The sequence below is a fragment of the Lissotriton helveticus genome, chromosome 10 (assembly GCF_964261635.1).
Source record: "Lissotriton helveticus chromosome 10, aLisHel1.1, whole genome shotgun sequence".
NCBI classification, from domain to species: domain Eukaryota; kingdom Metazoa; phylum Chordata; class Amphibia; order Caudata; family Salamandridae; genus Lissotriton; species Lissotriton helveticus.
The window spans coordinates 547,755,051-547,772,159 of NC_136071.1; the positions used below are offsets into that span (position 1 = coordinate 547,755,051).

The 17,109-nt window shown below is 50.4% G+C and overlaps 1 protein-coding gene across 2 annotated transcripts in view; it reads left to right on the top strand.

Annotated features, from left to right (window-relative positions):
- Window positions 1–17,109, top strand: part of PARN (poly(A)-specific ribonuclease) — a 637,089-nt gene that overhangs the window by 70,936 nt on the left and 549,044 nt on the right. For both annotated transcript variants that reach the window (XM_078663093.1, XM_078663092.1), the window contains exon 6: window positions 6,033–6,093. In XM_078663093.1, the coding sequence (XP_078519219.1) occupies window positions 6,033–6,093 (61 nt within the window). The remainder of the gene's footprint in view (window positions 1–6,032; window positions 6,094–17,109) is intronic.

Here is a 17,109-nt window from a genome sequence, read left to right on the forward strand (position 1 = left end):
CTGATTACCCAAAGCCTGTATCACTTTATATAGGTGAATCAGATGTTACTCCCAAGAGTCGCTATAAATGACGATGTCGTCTATATAGGCTCCTGCGTACTTTTCGTGGGGACGTAGTATAAGGTTCATGGCCCTCTGAAAAGTAGCCGGAGCCCCATGTAGTCCGAAAGGAAGCATGACAAATTGGAACAACCCATCTGGAGTGGAGAATGCGGTTTTCTCTCGGTCCTGTACCCTTAGGGGAATCTGCCAATACCCCTTACATAAATCAAGAGTACTGATATATTTGGCCTTCCCGATATGTTCTATCATCTCGTCCAGTCGTGGTAGTGGATTGGTGTCAAATTTCGATACTTTATTAATATTAACCTCTCTAAAATCGATAGTCGTACCGAGCCATCTGGCTTTGGCACGAGGACAATGGGTGAATTCCATTCACTTACTGAAGGTTCTATAATCTCCATCTTCAACATTTGTTGAACTTACTCTCGGATGGTTTGTCGACGAGCCTCGGGTATACGATAGGGATGGAGTTGTACTCTTTTCCCTGGAATGGTCTTAATAGCGTGTTCTACTAACGTAGTCTTTCCTGGTGTCAAGGAAAACACGTTTTTTACAGGCAATAGATCATCCACCAGATGGTTTTTTTAAGTGGGAAGGTAAGTCAGGGTCTAAACATTGAAGAAATGAGGGATGGTCTCTCTCCGCATGTCCCATCAAGGCTGGAAGGGGCCCCTCCCATTTTTTTAAAAAGGTTAATATGATAGACTTGGTTGGTACCTCTATCTTTGTCCAGTTCCAACCTGTAAGTGACAGGCGTCACCCTCTCTAATACAGTATATGGACCTTGCCACTGTCCTAACAGCTGATGGTCTGACAACGTCCTCATCAATGATACGGAATCTCCTACCGAAAAGGACCTTTCTTTTGTGTTTTTGTCATATTGTCTCTTTTGGGATTCCTGTGCTTTTTCCAGGTTGTTCCTCACTATGGTTCTTATCTGGCCGAGATGAGTTTTTAAATTACTGACATACTCTATCAGGGGAGTAGTAATGTGGGGTTCTGTTTCCCAGGTTTCCCGTAACCTGTCTAATAAGGAGCGAGGCTGATGACCATACAGTAATTCAAACTGGGAAAACCCCGTACTTTTCTGCGTTTGGCTGCGTTTGGCATACAATGCGAGGGGTAACATATCCTCCCACCTTTTGGACTCTAGAGCCAAGAGTTTTTTTAACGTGGTCTTTAGAGTAGCATTATAGCGCTCAACAAGACCGTCAGTCTGGGGGTGATACACTGCAGTTCGTATTTGCTTAATACCCAACTAAGAGCACACTTGTTTCATCAGTTTTGAAACTAATGGGTTCCCTTGACCCAGGATCTCTTTCGGGAAAAAATGGCTATCATAGCCTTAGCTATACTGGCGGCATCGGGATGGCGTAGAGCTATGGCCTCAGGATAACGGGTCGCGTAATCTACGAGGACCAATACATAGCGGCACCCGCTTCAAGAAGGCAAAAGGGGGCCTATGATGTCCATCCCGATTCTACAAAAGGGTTCCTCAATGATGGGGAGTGGATGGAGAGGGACTCTAGGCGGTCTGTATCTACATTTTTTTTGACATACTGGGCATTCACGACAGCAAGTCCTCACTCTATGGTAAATACCTGGCCAATAAAACTGCTTGGTTATTAGCTGTTCAGTTTTTTCGTCTCCGAAATGCCCTCCCAACAAATGACTGTGTGCAGATAGAGTACTTTTTCCTGAAAAGGGGTAGGGACTAACAACTGGGGTGGTTTAGTGGGTTATGCCTGCCTTCCTGTACAACAGTCCATTTTTCTCAAAGAAATAAGGACATACGTGCAGTGGATCTTCCTGGGTTAGGGCTTGATTTCAAGCCTCTTGCAGAAGCGGGTCTTCTCTTTGGGCAGTCTGAAAATGTCTATTGCTTTCCCAAGGATTTTCCACTGGGACGGCAGGGTATTCTCTGGAGATTTGGCTCTTCTCTCTTCGTCTTTGATTTTGGGTTTCCTAGGTTTAGAGGGCGGCCATTCAGGTTCTTCGTCATGGGCAAAGGGAGCATTACCCCACCATTCCTCTTCCTTAGGTTTTGTTTCTCAGAGTAGCTGTGGTAGATGAGTAATAGTTCCCCAATATAACTTGTTCAGGTAAACGCGGAATGAGTCCCACTTTTAAATCAGACCCTGGATCCGTGGCATGCTGTATGTGAACCTGGGTAGTTGGATATGTTTTGGTGTCTCCATGGACACATTGAATGTTCACAACACTGTCTACGGGCCCGTTGTTGTCTTCCAAATCCTGAGGTTTCATCCCGTTTTGTCGACAACCAGTGTCGGCCAGGGCAGTCAAGGGTTGTCCATTTACCGTTACATCACAATGATAAGAGTGTGGCTGTGAAGACTGGGTAAGACCACAATAGTTCTTGGCAAGACCAATCTCCATTGGCTCCTCCTTCTGGGGACAGAAGCGTGCAATATGTCCCATACCCCCACAACTGTAACATTGTTGACTGGGGGTAGGTGTCCTCATCACGGTTGGTCCCGGGGGTCGAACTATTGGGGGTCTAAACACCGGGGTTCCAGGGATGAGGGTCAGGGGTTCAGGTTTCCGGACAGGCGCTCGAGTCTGGCGGTGCCCCCCACTCGGGTTCATCCTCCAGTTGCCATCTTCAGGCCCCCTTTGTACTTCTTGAGCTTTATTATTTGCACTAGTGATTTCCACCGCTGTTTCCAGTGTGAGATGGGCATGTTGTCTCACCCACTTTTGTATCGGGGGGGGGGGTGAAGAGAGGACAGGTACTGTTCCAAATTGACCTTGGCCATCATTTTTTCCTTAGTGGCAGTGGTGGGTTTTAACCATCGGTCGGCCATATCTTTTATGCGGAAGTATAACGCTCTAGGGGTCTCCTGGGGGCCTTCTTTAATTTGGCGTAACTTCATTCTATAAGTATCATCGTCAATCCCTAGCCGTTCGAAGATGCAATGTTTTATCTCGTCGTAAGGGGTGGTACCCAGAATATTGGCAGCTTGGCATGAGGCATGTAAATCCCCAGATAGTAAAGGTCCCAAGTACTGGCCCCATTTTTCTACCGGCCAGGCCGCAGCTTGAGCCATTCGTTCAAAGTTATTGAAAAAATATTCCGGGTCTTCCCCCTCCACGTATTTCTGCAAGATCACGGAAGGTAGGGTGCTGGGTCCTCTTTGTTGTCCCATGGCATCTACGAGTTTCCCCATGGCAGCGTCGTGAGACTGTCCTTTGTAGTTTTCCCCGGTCCTCTTCCACAACCGCTAGGAATTTCTCCATGGCCTGTCCTAGACTAGCCTGGTTTTCTGCCATTCTGGTTAGTGCTTCAGAAAAGGGGGTGGTGATGAACAGAGTGCCTGAATTAAGCAGACCACTCTTACCCAGTCCAAAGATCAGGGCTTGATCCATCACCGTTTTTTAGCTCACTGCCCCATCCCAGCTCAGAACTTGGCTATATGCAAATTAGTCTGTTCCTGTCCCAGTGCATGATGGGAACAGGGCAAACCAAACTACCAAGCCAATTCTTATACTGGGAAGGAAACAAGCTTCCGGGGACCGGTTTCTGCCATTTCAGGCGTCGTCGGCCCGGCAGACACTCTGTTCATCACCACCCCCTTTTCTGAATCATTTTGTCCCCCATAAGCGTGGAAGGGTATACTCAGATGTGAGTCCCTTGCTCACTGCTCCATCAGGATTCAAGCAAGCCGGGCCGACGACGCCTGAAATGGCAGAAACCGGTCCCCGGAAGCTTGTCTCCTTTCTGGTGAAGAATTGGCTTGGTAGTTTGGTCTGCCCTGTTCCCATGATGCACTGGGCCAGGGACAGACTAATTTGCATATAGCCAGGTTCTGAGCTGGGATGGGGCAGTGAGCTAAATAACGGTGATGGATCAAGCCCTGATCTTTGGACTGGGTAAGAGTGGTCTGCTTAATTCAGACACTCTGTTCATCACCACCCCCTTTTCTGAATCATTCTGGTTAGTGCGGCCTCCATGTCTCCGGCTGATCCCACTTCTGACACCACTTGTGGGAGGGCAGGCCAGATAAACCGACGTGGAGGCTGTAAATAGTGGGCCAGTAGGGCGGTCTTTATTCAAAAATTAACAAATGTTGGCAGCGATAGTGTCCTTCTCAATTTTACATGCACAATCACAGTTCTTCTTGGGTCTTGGGAAATCTTCTCTTCGTCAAGGTTTGCCGCTCCAGTGGTTGGTCCTTCCCAGGAGGCTCAGAAGAGGAGAGAAAAGAGGGAGCCGTCAGTGTTTGTAGGGTTTATTTATAGGCTTTTGTAGACACTAAGGTCTCCGTCACCCCACCCGGCTGGTGCAACTACTACTGGGTAGAACACAAGAGTGAGGGAGGTAGGATAATACTTTGAAAAAAAAAAAGGAGGCCCACTGTCATGCGGGTTGTGCACGGGAACAGACAAAGGTGAGGGAATAATGCAAGGAAACGGGGTCGACTACTAACAAAATTAATCAGGCTTCCTCGCCCGTCTTCTTCACGATTTCCTCGTTCTTAAAGCAACTGCCTCCCGCTCCCCTCCGATACTCCTTTGAACCTCCCGCCACACTCCTGTACACCTCCTAACCTCCCGCCACCCTCCTGTACAACTCCTAACCTCCCGCCACCCTCCTGTACACCTCCTAACCTCCCGCCACCCACCTGTACGCCTCCTAACCTCCCGCCGCCCCAGTCCCTTCTTTCCCCCTGGTTTTAGAGACTCACCGGCTCTGCCGCAACTCTCCTGAGTTGCGGCCGCTCCTCAGCCACCTCCTGCGGAGACCACCACTCTTCGTACCATGTCTCGCTCTCGTCCTGGTCTCCCGAGTCTACTTCTTCGGTTTCGGTCGTCTTCTGGCGTCTTCTTCTTTTCCTCCGTCTCCTTCTGCTTCCTTCTCGTTTCCGGCTGTATCTCGCCCGCTGGTCGCGGCTCTGCCCCTTTTCACCTCCTGGGGGTTTCTTCTTCCGGGGTCATCCCCGCCCTCTTCCGGTTGCACGTACCGCTGTACGATGAGAGGACAGGGGGGAGGAGGTACCTTGCGAGCCTGTTTCACGCAGTGCTGCAATCGGGTTTTCTTCCCTGGTGCAGGTACGTAATTTGGGTGTTATGGGGGGTGTATGTCCCCATCGGGCCTCTCTGGTTTGTCTTCCCCTCACACCCCACTCAACACTAAGAAGCACAGGTTTGTTTCCCTGAATTCTAGACTAAGAACAGAAATTGATCCCAGTTTGTTTGCCATTGGTCTTAAATCATTGGCCACCCCCCTTATAAATAGACTTCTTCAAGCAGGTATTGCCTGATAGCACTGGAACAGATAATAGCTTTAACAGGTGGCACACAGGCTATGGCTGTTATATTTCTGGTAATAGCCCTGTGGGGTTTAGGCCAACTTAGCCCTGGTAGGGAAGGTTATGCAGTCAGAACGTACCTGGTGATTGCAACATTTACAAAATGCAGCACCTAGAAATCTGCTTCACATCAGACTGTGGTATAATGCATCAGTGGCTATTTGATTGTTTCACTGACCGGCATCCAGAAAAGTTAGGTGTGCATTTGACCCTCCAAGCAGTCGCTTATACGATCATCCTTTCCTAATGGTGTAGATGGTGTCAGTCCTGGGCTACCCTGTGATCATCCTGTATTTGCCAAAGTTTGGCTTACAAAATATTAATTAAAATACTATCTTGACGCCAGGTGTTCTTGATGCTGGCCATTTGGTAATTTAATATACTTCCTGGCAGCTTAATACGGTCCTTGAAAGCACCCCTATATTCCGTTCTGGTCATTAAATGTGTAATGTAATTTCAGCCATTCCCTTGAGTAGGCATCAGGGAGTCACATGTGGACACACATTGCACCTTGTAAAATTAAAAAAACAACATATTTGGTCAATCTATTTGGAAGTATGCTGTGTGAATTCTTTCTGCCGTTATTCCATTTGGTTTAAAAAAAAAAAAACTAACATGTATGCATTTTGTCTGTTGCAGAGTTCAAGTATTGACTTTCTGGCTAATCAGGGATTTGATTTTAATAAAGTTTTTTGCCAAGGTAAGTGTTTCTTTCAGTGACAGTACTTTAAAAAAATGTCAGTGTATTTTACTTTCTCCAAATTTTTTGTTGAACTATATGTACTTAATTCTTTGTTAATCCTTATTTTTGTAAACACAATTCTTTAAAAAAAATGTTTTAATCTTTTCGTTTGTAATTTAAACATTTGTTCTCCCTATTTCAGCCTTGGCAAGTCTTTTCAGATATGAAAGTGGTCGATGTTTTATTATGAACTTGTGTATGTCTATTCTTACTTCTTGCTTGCTAGAATGAATAAAATGTTTCACTTTTAGTGCGCTTTGCACATCTAGTTGAAGGGCTGTTTCCTGTAACGGATAAGTAGATAACATGGACTTTTTAATAGAAGATATGTGAGTGTTCCTCCGAGCTAAAATCTGATCTTTTGCTTTAAAAATAATGGCTTTCACTCTTGTTATGCTCTCCTGAAAAAACATAAAACCTGTAGTGTCTAGTCTGCTGGACACGATGAATTACAATGTATTTGGTAATAAAAAATCTTCTTGTAATTGTTCCCAACAAATGTTTTAAGCATCAGATGTCTCTTGTAAGCCTTTTCAGAGTTCCTCAAAAAGAAAAAAATCTAATGGTCAATATTCATTCATATTCTTTATTTCGATACATTAGTACCATAAAAGATACATAAAAACATATTATAATACATAAACATTGATTGATTGACGGTTACAGGGTACCGAGTGAGGTAAGGTGCAGTTCAGTGGCTATTACAAGGAAACAGTTATGGGGCGTTTATCATTACATTAAAAACCTGTATAAATAATTAAAAAGGCATTTATAAAAAGTATAAACATATGACATTCGGAATTAAGTCCATCATTTCTTCTAAATGATCCGGCAATAAGATTGATTAAATATTTAAATATTTATATATATATACACATTTTATATTCATTAATAACACAATTAACAGTATCATTTCATAGTGCGGCTCTTACATCTCAAACAACGGATCAGTACAGTTTCAGACCTACTTTGGCTCTTATAAAATGTATAGCTAACAAAAACCTACTAATACCAAAGATAATAACCTGACTAGTATCAGTCTTTAAGATCCTTTCTGCTTCTCAAAGTGGTCTGATCCATCTTTTTCTAGGGACTACATAAGCGGAACAAAATATGCAAATCATTTTCTTTAACTTTGCCTGAGCATAAAGTGCGTAGATCATTACTATCATTTGACCACCTTGCTGCACTTGTGTCTGTCGTCAACTCCATATCTATACTTCATATATAGTGTTTTAGCAAGTGGTGGATATACTTCATCTAAAAAGCATTCAAAGCAAGCACTATCTTTGAACATGAGGAACTTGCTTGTCAAAGATCCATACGCTCTTTCACTTGACCTACTTTGTTCCATGTATGGCCAGAATGATAGCTTTAACATCTTTTTTGAGTTTTGGGTTAATGTTGATGGATCAGCCCAAAAGTGTGACAGACTGATCTTTTTTAACCAATTACAAACATGGTTGAGCCATAAGATACTATAGTTGTTGTCCAATTCCATTATTTCTTTTAATCCATCCTTATAATCTGACAACTCGCGTGTCGACCAAAGTCTAACCCAAAGCATCAATGGTCTCAAGATCGCATAGTGATCGGTACGTTTCATATTCAGATCAAGAATAATTGGTATTAGTGGCGTGCGCAAGGGTAGTCTTAGCAATGCTCTCTAAAATTTGTTTTCATCAACCTCAAAGACCTTTTTGCACGAGGGTCCCCATAATTCAGCTCCATATAGTGCTGCTGATTGGGCTTTGAACTTAAATACCTCTAGTGCTGGCGAAACTGCTTTGCTAAGACTATTTCCATGCCTTTTCATAATCGGTAATATATTTTGCGTTCGTATCATTTTACTTTTTTCTATTTGGGTATTCCAAGATAATTTGGAATCCAGGGAAACGCCCAAGTAGCTAAAATTCTTAACCTGTTCCAATTTTTGTCCGTTTAAAACCACTTTTTCCCTGAAGGTTTTATGAGGGTTTATAGCCATATACTTCGTCTTATTTGTATTGATCTTGAGGCATTTTTCGCTACAATATGTTTGGAATGTATTTAGTAGACATTGCAGTCCCTTAGGTGTTTGCGATATAAGTATGGTGTCGTCAGCGAAAAGGAGGGCTGGTATTTTTTCTCCCCTCAGTTTTGGTGCGTCATTTTTGCAGCCCTCCAAAAAGAGTGGGATATCGTTGACGAATAAAGAAAATAGTGTAGGCACCAACACGCAGCCTTTGCAAACTCCCCTCTTTATGGGGATTTGCCTTGTTAGTTCGCCACCCGGGCCCCACCTGACAATAGCATAATTATTTTTGTGCAACCTCATAATCTGTTCTAAAAGGTTGGCTGGTAGCCCTAGGCAGCTGAGTGTCTTCCACAGCAAATTTCGGGGGATAAGATCAAACGCAGCCCTAAGGTCTACAAAGGCTACATGTAAATGACCCTTTCTTATATTTACATACTTACAACACAAGCAGCAGAACCTTAAAACCTGAAATATAGTACTTATTTTGGCTCTAAACCCTGCCTGAAACTTTGTAAGAACTGCTTTTTCCTCAATCCATTTGTTTATACGATTTAAAACATGCCTTGCATAAATCTTTTGTAAAATATTGATTAAACTAATAGGGCGATAGTTTTCAGGATCACTCCTATCACCCTTCTTTAAAATTGTAATGATTTCCACCCCCCCTCCATGTCTCCGGAAGATTTGCACCTGCAGCTACAACATTACACAAACATTTAATATAGGGACCCCAGACACTGATTTCGTGTATATGTCTCCCGTAATATTATCTAGTCCAGGGGCTTTCCCATTTTTAACTAGATTACTTGCCAGTATTGTTTCCTGTAGGTCAAAGTCTAATTTACCTTCACTTGGACTCAAGAATAACTAATCATTTGAAAGAGTCATATCATACTCAGGTGCTCCATACAACTTAGTAAAATGCTCGATCCAAGTAACCTCATCAAGATAAACATCCCTAGAACCTTTTTCTTTTCTATTTCCTTTGGCCACAAGTCTCCAAAATGACATTTGATCATTGTTCTTGGCAGCAGTAAGTAAGTCGGTCCAAATCTCTTCTTCCCATGATTCCTTGGCCTTTTCTTGTACTCTCCTGTATTTTAATCTAGCTTCTTTGATGTTGGCATATTATTGTTTTTTATAGCATGGACTAGTTCAGCCTTGGCAATGCAACAGTCCTTATTATACCAGGATTTCCCTACCAGCTGAGGATTTCCACCCCTGCCTGTCTTTTTTTAGTGTCAAAGTATGTTTATTGAGTTTTGAAACAGGAGAAACAGGCATGGCATGGCAATAGACAATCAGCAGGCAAGAAAGGCAAGCGAGACAGACAAACACGTCTTCTCTTAGAAGCATTAAGTGAGCAGGGTGAACATGCCCAGATGGCGAGGCGTTGCCCGGAAATCGAGAAGAGCCCCTAATTGGAGCAGCAATTAAAAAGGCCAGCCTTAAAAAACACAACCCCCCCCCCCCCCCCAACACCCAATTCAAACACCCGCCCCTACCAGTACGCCATACTTCCGTAGTGATCGTGTGCGTTATAGCCAGTCCAAGTGTATCAGGGTGCCTTCGGTCGCTCGTGGTCCACCATGCACTCCGTAAGGCGTAGGATGCGAAGGTACTTTGGGCAAGTGATTTCATGGAATTCCCTGGAGAGTAACGTCAGGAGCGGTTGCCAAGTGGTTCGGAATGAGTCAGGCGTGTGTGTGAGCGTAGCCTGAATCCGTTCCATGCCTAACGTGAACCACAACTTATGCAACCAGCCTGTGTGGGTGGGAGAGGTGGTGGAGCCCCAGAGCGACAGGATGTGTTGGGACGCCGCCTGCATAGCGATGCCCATCTGTTTGCCGCGAGCTGATCTCAAGGGGAACATAAGCGCATTAGGGAGCCCTAGGATTGTGTAAGCTGGGAAGCGTGGGATTTCAGTGTCGAATGTGGAATCAATGTCGTCCAAGACGGCCTTCCAATATGTCTGCAGGGCGGGACATTCCCATAGGAGGTGAGTCAGCGTGCCCCGGCTGCCACAGCCCCTCCAACACAGCGCACTTCGGGTCGGGTTACCTTGGTTGAGTCTCGCTGGGGTTAGGTGCCAATAGATCGCCAGTTTTATCGCCGACTCCCTAGCTTTGGTATTGCGGGTGGTGTGGGCGGCTCTATAGTGTATGTGGTCCCATTCTAGTGAGGAAAGAGTTCTCCCGAGTTCGGTTTCCCATCGTCGCTGGCCAGCAGTTTTAGCAGGGTCGGCAGCAGGGGTGAGCATCCGATAAAGGTCTGAGACAAGATGTTTATCTGAGTCTTTGGACACAAGCCAGCGTTCGAACGGCGTCATTTGCCGGCCGACCAAGGGGGCAACTTCTGGTTGCAAGAGCCAGTGGCGAATTTGGAAATATTGAAACATGTGTGGTTTATCCACCCCGTAGGCTTGCGAAATGTCAGCGAGAGAGAGAAATCCCTCCAGATCGAAGAGGTGGCCGGCCGATCGGCAAGGTGTATCACGCCATTGCAGGAAAGCTCGAGCGTCCGTGCCAGGTGGGAATGCGGGATTATCAAAGAGAGGGGTAAGTGGAGATGGGAAGGTCGTGAGGCCCCGTTTGACCGCCACCATGTCCCAGGTTGCCATAGTGGTCCGAGTGATAGGGGAGCGGAGGAGATAGCGCGGTCTGTGCTGGCGAGCAAGAAACGGTACCTTCCACAAAGAGGTCTGAGCCATTGCCCTATCCTGAAAAAGCCATCTCTTCTCTGATTCGGGTCGGTACCATTCCACCAGGTATCGAATTTGCGAGGCTTGGAAATATTGCAATAGATTCGGGATCCCAAGGCCGCCCTCGTCCACGGTCCTGTGCGCTACACGTCTATGTAGTCTAGCGCGTTTCTTCTCCCATACAAATTGGTGAATGTCGTGTTGGAGGTCAGCTAGCGTTCCCGGAGGCGGGGATACCGGGAGGGTCTGAAAAATGTATAATATCTTGGGTAGGACCGACATCTTCACCGCCGCGATCCTGCCAAGTAAGGAGAGGGGTTGCTTCGACCAGCGCGCGAAGTCGGCCCGGATCTGGGATGTTAAGGTAGAATAATTATGATTGACCGTCAAGATCGTGGAAGAGGTCAGGGTGATCCCCAGGTACGGAAGCCGAGCAGTGGACCGTAATTTGCAGCCGAAGGTAGGCGACGGGCTGTTGGGAAGGGCATGGCTTCCCAGGGGCAGGATCAAGGATTTCCCCTGGTTAACTTTGAAACCGGACACCGCACCGAATTGCTCCAACTCCACCAGGAACGCCGGTACGGAGCTGGACGGACGGTCCAACGCGGCGATTATGTCGTCCGCGTACAATCCCACCACGTGGGGTTCGTTGCCGAAAGACATCCCCGTAATGTGAGGGTTGTCCCGTATTTTTTGCGCTAAGGGTTCCACGTACAGGGCGAATAATAGGGGCGAGAGAGGGCATCCTTGGCGGGTACCTCTCTGTATCTCGAAGGGTTCTGATTTGAGGCCACCCAGCCGGACACGGGCCAAGGGACGGTGATAGCAGCTCGCGATCCAGGCCTGAAACCGGTCGCCCAGGCGGTAGCGTCGTAGCACAGCCCGCAGGTAGGTCCAGTCGACACGGTCGAAAGCCTTCTCTGCATCGATGGCTAGTAGGGCAGAATCCGATACCTGAAAGTGAGCCTTGTCCACGAGATGCAGGAGCCTTTTTGTGTTGTCGCTGCACTGGCGATTCGGGACAAAGCCCGATTGGTCCGGTTCGAGGATGCCCGGGAGGCATGGACCTAAACGAGCCGCAAGCACCCCCGTAAACAGCTTCAGATCCAGATTGAGCAGGGAGATGGGGCGGAACGCGGAGCAATGCGTCGGGGGTTTGCCCGGCTTAGGCAGGACCACGATATCAGCTGCCAGCATATCGGGCGGGATGGAACTCGGGCCTTCAAAGGAGTTAAACAGCCTGGCGAGGATAGGCGCCAGGACCTGGCCGAAGGACTTATAAAAGCCCTCCGAGAAGCCGTCAGGGCCCGGGGATTTAAGCGGACGAAGGCGCGCAATAGCAGCGAGGATCTCGTCGGCACGGATAGGGGCATCTAGGGCTTCCGGGCACAGCGGCGTGATATCAGCAGATTGCAGATATGTATCTATGTCTGCCGGTGACGCCCTGTCCGCGCTGTACAGAGGCGTAGAAGGATCGAAAGGCTGAAGCAATCTGTGCGTCCTCCGTAATAGCGTCGCCGGCGTCGTCCAGTAGTATCGTGATTTTGGAGCGTTGGAGTTTGGCTTTCAAGGCGCTGGCCAGAAGCCGGCCGGTACGGTTGCCCCCCACGTAGTACGTGTGGCGGAGGCGGAGAGCGGCAAATTCCGCTCTGTCGGTGTCGAGGCTGGCTAATTGAGCCCGGGCGGCCTTAAGTTGGCGCCAAATTCTTGGGGCGGCTGTGCGCTCTCTCCATCTCCGCGACCTTGTCGGAGAGGTCATCTCTCTTCTCCTTGCGAAGTTTAGCGTCCGCGGCCGATATTGCTATCAGCTCCCCCCGGACGACAGCTTTCAAGGCTCCCCACAAGGACGACACCGATACATCAGGGGTATCGTTGGTGGCCAAATAATCTGATATGCATTTATGAAGCTGGTGGGCTACCGCCGGCTTCTGTAGGAGGGTTTCATTAAGCCTCCACGACCCCGGGGTGCGTGGCGACCTGGGCACGTTGAGTGACAGTTCCAATGCCGTATGGTCAGAGAGGGCTGCCGGGACAATTGACGCTGTGGCGATGTGAGGAATGAGGCCTGATGATCCCAGGAAGTGGTCTATGCGCGCGTAGGTGTGGTGTACGTGTGAGTAAAATCTGTACTGCGTTGTGAGAGGGTGTGTATGCCTCCAAAGGTCCGAGATGTCTCTATCATGCAGCCAAGTAACGCCTTTTTGCGAAAGTGCCCCGGTGTCTCCATAGCGGTGCCCCGATCTATCCCTGTCGGTATCCATGACGAGGTTGATGTCCCCCCCGAGTAGCATGTGGGTGTGAGGAGCTTGAAGCGCTTCAGAGATCGTGGAAATTAAGAAGGGTTCTTGACCTGTGTTGGGGGAGTAGATGGAGCCTATTGTGTATGCAGTGTCGCCTATTAGGAAAGTGTGGGCTAGAAGGCGTCCTTTGATTTCCCCTATTTTGGCCCCCACCTTGCCCTTGAAGCGCCGCGATATAAGGATAGCCACCCCGGCTTTCTTAGATGGGAGAGAGGAGAAGAATTGCTGCGGGAAGGCGCGGGAGCGCAGCCGGTGCCAATCTTTAGCTAATAGGTGGGTTTCCTGTAGCAAGCAGATGTCGGCTTCAGAGTTCTCCAAGTAAGAGATGATAGCCCTACGCTTTATCGGATTGTTGAGGCCCTTGACGTTAAGAGACAGGATTTTAATGGTATCAGGCATCAGCACGGCACAAGGGAACAAGCTGGATTATGAGTGCAAGGCGCTGCGCAGTGGCGTAAAACATAGGGAGCCCGTGGTGTGTGTAAAGGCCCCATGGCGTACTGGTCCCCTCCCACAACTCCCTCCCCCCCTCGGCCACCCTAACCCCAACAGAGTGGACCCTCCCAACCCCCTCCAAGTTCTGAACCCTTGTCCCCCAAACCCCCCTCCCGGAACAACCCCCCCAACAAAAACTGGTAAAAGTCTCGGGCCTAGTCGTGCAGGGCACAGGTCCGCAGAAAGTCAAAGAAAGGGGTACCATGGCTGCAGCTCAATTGGCGGCTCCCCGGCCCAACCCCCAGTTAAGCTATGTGCGAGTGAAAGCGCACCCCCGACAAGGTCAAAGTTCTACAGATCGGGTGCTGTGTTATCCGCCACTTCCTGTACTGCAGCTTCACGTTCCTGGGCGACCGTGATCGGGTCCGGTTTTGGGATGGGTCTCGGCGTTCTCCTCCTGCGAACTGTCTGCCAGCCGTCTCTTGTAGGGCGAGACGGGTCTTCCTGTGACCGGGACGGAGAGGCGTCTCTGGAGTTGGAACCTTCCGGCATGTCTATCCCTAGGAGGGAACAGGCGTCACGGAGCGATCTGAGTTGATGAAGGGAGCCGTTCCATTTGAAGATCAGGCGGAACGGGTGACCCCAGGAGTAGGGTATCCCGGCATCTCGCAGGAAGTTCGTCACAGGTCGGAAGGATTTACGCTTTTGTAAGGTGATGTTAGAGAGGTCTTGAAAGAGGGCTACAGGGTCATCTCGAAACCTAATGGGCTGTGCGTTCCTGGCCTCTCTAAGGATGCGTTCCTTCAGAGGGAAGTCCGGGAGGAACGCCAGAATGTCCGGAGGTGGCGCAGGTGCTCTGCGTGCTATGCCTACCCTGTGAGCCCTGTCGATTCGGATTTCAAAGTCTCTCGGCTCACCCAGGATGTCTCTGAATAGGTCTTGGAGATAGCTGGTCACATTGTCTTTTTCAGCCTTCAACGGAACACCCCTGACCCGTATGTTGTTCCGCCTGGAGCGGTTCTCCAAGTCTTCAGAGTGCGACTGTAAATCCACCTGTTGATCCTGAAGTCGCAGGATTTCCTGCTGGAGTCTCTCCACCTCCCCGCTGCGGGATTGATCAGCGTCCTCCAGAGAGGCAACCCGCTCCCCCAGGCCATCAATGTCACGACGGAGTTCGCGCTGTTCCCCGGCCATGTCCTGTTTCAAAGTCTGGAAGTCCTCTCGCAATGTGTTGAAAAGGGAGGCTAGGAAGGCCTTCGTGATTGGAGCGGAGTCCTCGTCCGGTGTCTGAGGGCTCGTGGGGGGCTTCGGGGACGACTGTGGTTGGGTCTTATCTCCCTTCGCCGCTGCCTTATGCATGAGTTCCACAACATTCCGGCCTCCTTTGCGAGTAGAGTGCGTCATGATGTCCCAAGCAGGGTGAGGGGCTCGGCCAGCGGGCGTCGTCGGGGCCGCCGAGTGATCGCCCAGCCACAGAAGCGAGGCCAACCGTGAGGGTCAGCGGGTGATGCGGAGCCGGCTCTGGGTAATGCGAAATGTCAGGTGCGGCGATTCAGCAGGGGGGTCCGCAGGCTGGTCCGGGGGCGGCCGTCTGGAGGAAGAGTCCTTCGTGGGGAGTCGCAAGGGCGGCGCTCAGAGTGCGTAGTAGCCAGTGAGAGATTGATGGTAGGGGTAACAAGATTGTCCGGGCTAGGGCAATGTACTACGCCGAGCGGGGTTATATGTGGGTGGAGGAAGAGCAATACGGGCCCAGGGGGAGCGTCTAGGCGCTAGGCAGGAGAACTGAGCCCCGGTATTAGCAAGAAGAGAGTCTCGTGAGCTGGATGTCGCAGAGGGATCCACGGACTGCGCGGGGGGTCCCGATGGATGGTGGGCAGCAGGTAGCCGGCTGGCAGCTGGAGTTAACGGCCCCGCCCAACCAGTCCGCGCTTTTGTCCACAGCAGCTGTGGGCCACCACACAGGAAATGCAGGGCCCGGAGGAGGGGAAAGGTTGGTAGTCCAGGTCGCAGGGCGCAGCTCACCTTAAGCCTCCCGTCCAGAAGGTCGTTGCCAACATGGGAAGATGCAGCTGGGTGGTGTCCCGCATCGTCTGAGTGCTTCTCCACCGGCAGGCCAGGGGGCGGGGAGGCTGCAGGGCGCAGGCGGCGGGCCGATGCCGCCTCGTGTGATGACCGCAGCAGGTGGCGCGGTGGACGGTGGGCCCTCCGGCCGTCCAGCAGGCCCACGCCTGGCAGCTATCGGAAGGGCCTGAGCAAGTAGGCCCCAGCACAGGTGGGACCCCTCCGCTGGAGGTCTGAGGCGTGAGGTGGGCACCGGTGGGTCGTAGGGGCGGCGGGTCTGGTCCTGTGCCACCGCCCGGTAGGCCCACGCCGGGACGTAAATCGTTCGGAAGGCTGGTGCTGCCTCGTAGGGTGACCGCCGTGTGTGGCGCAATGGACTGCGACTCTTCCGGCCGCCCAGCAGGCCCGCGCCGGGGCGAGGGAGATTAGAGTCCTCGTAGTCTTCGGAGAGGCCGGGGGGGGTAGGCCGCAGCACAGGTGGGTCCCCCCCGCCGGAGGTCAGAGGTGCGAGGGGGGTCCGGAGATCCGTGGGGGCGGGCGACCGATGTTCCGCCCGGTGTATGGCTCCAGGGGGGCGGCGGGGTTGATTCTGCGCCACCGCCCTGTAGGCCCACGCCGGGGCCTAAATTTGTAGAGGGCCTCCGCCTGGAGAGCTCAAGGCACCGAGAGGGCGCAGCCGCCGGACCTGGAGCGTCCTCTCCGGAGGCAGCCGATGAGGGGGGGGGGGGGGGACTGGTGGAGGTGCGCGGGGCCGGCGGCCCGTGTTCTGCGCAGCTCAAGCCCCCGCAGGCCCGACAAGAAAAGGCGCGGGTGGTCGCCTGGAGGCCCACGCCGGGGCCTGGAGTCGGCGGTCGGCTGGTGACTGGGCACAGGCTGTCCGGTGGCGGCCGGGAGCACCAACCGATCGGGCTCCCCGCTGTTGGACGCTCAAGTCGCCTCTCTGTGTTCTGCCGCTCGTAGGTGTGGAGCTTCGGTCAGCGTCCACAGCCGCCGATGCGTGGGTGTGTGGCGGAAGGGCTCTAACCTTCGTCGCCGGCGCACCGGTCTTGGCAGCAACGGGAGAAGCGGGGTTCTAGCGGTCGTCGGCCCAAGAAACTCGGCCAGTGGTCCCCCAAGGGAGCGAGGTCGGCATGAGCCGAATTTGGGCAGGGACACAAGGGGGTGTCAGCCAGGAAATCGTGCGTTAGGGGCACAGGGCCGGGGAGCCTCGCAATCCGCGTCCTTTCAAGCCGCCATCTTGGCCACGCCCCCCTGCCTGTCTTTTTTTGCGTTTTTGTTACCAGCGGGATAAGTTCTTTGAAGAACCCCTTATGTAGATCTAAGAGTATTTCACTTTCCACTAATGTGGTCGCATATCTGCAAAAAATATTTGCAAATATATTATATTATAAACACTTGCCAGCATTTCACCATGTTCCAGCATATACATCCATTTAATTGAGCGACGATTGTTGCTAACT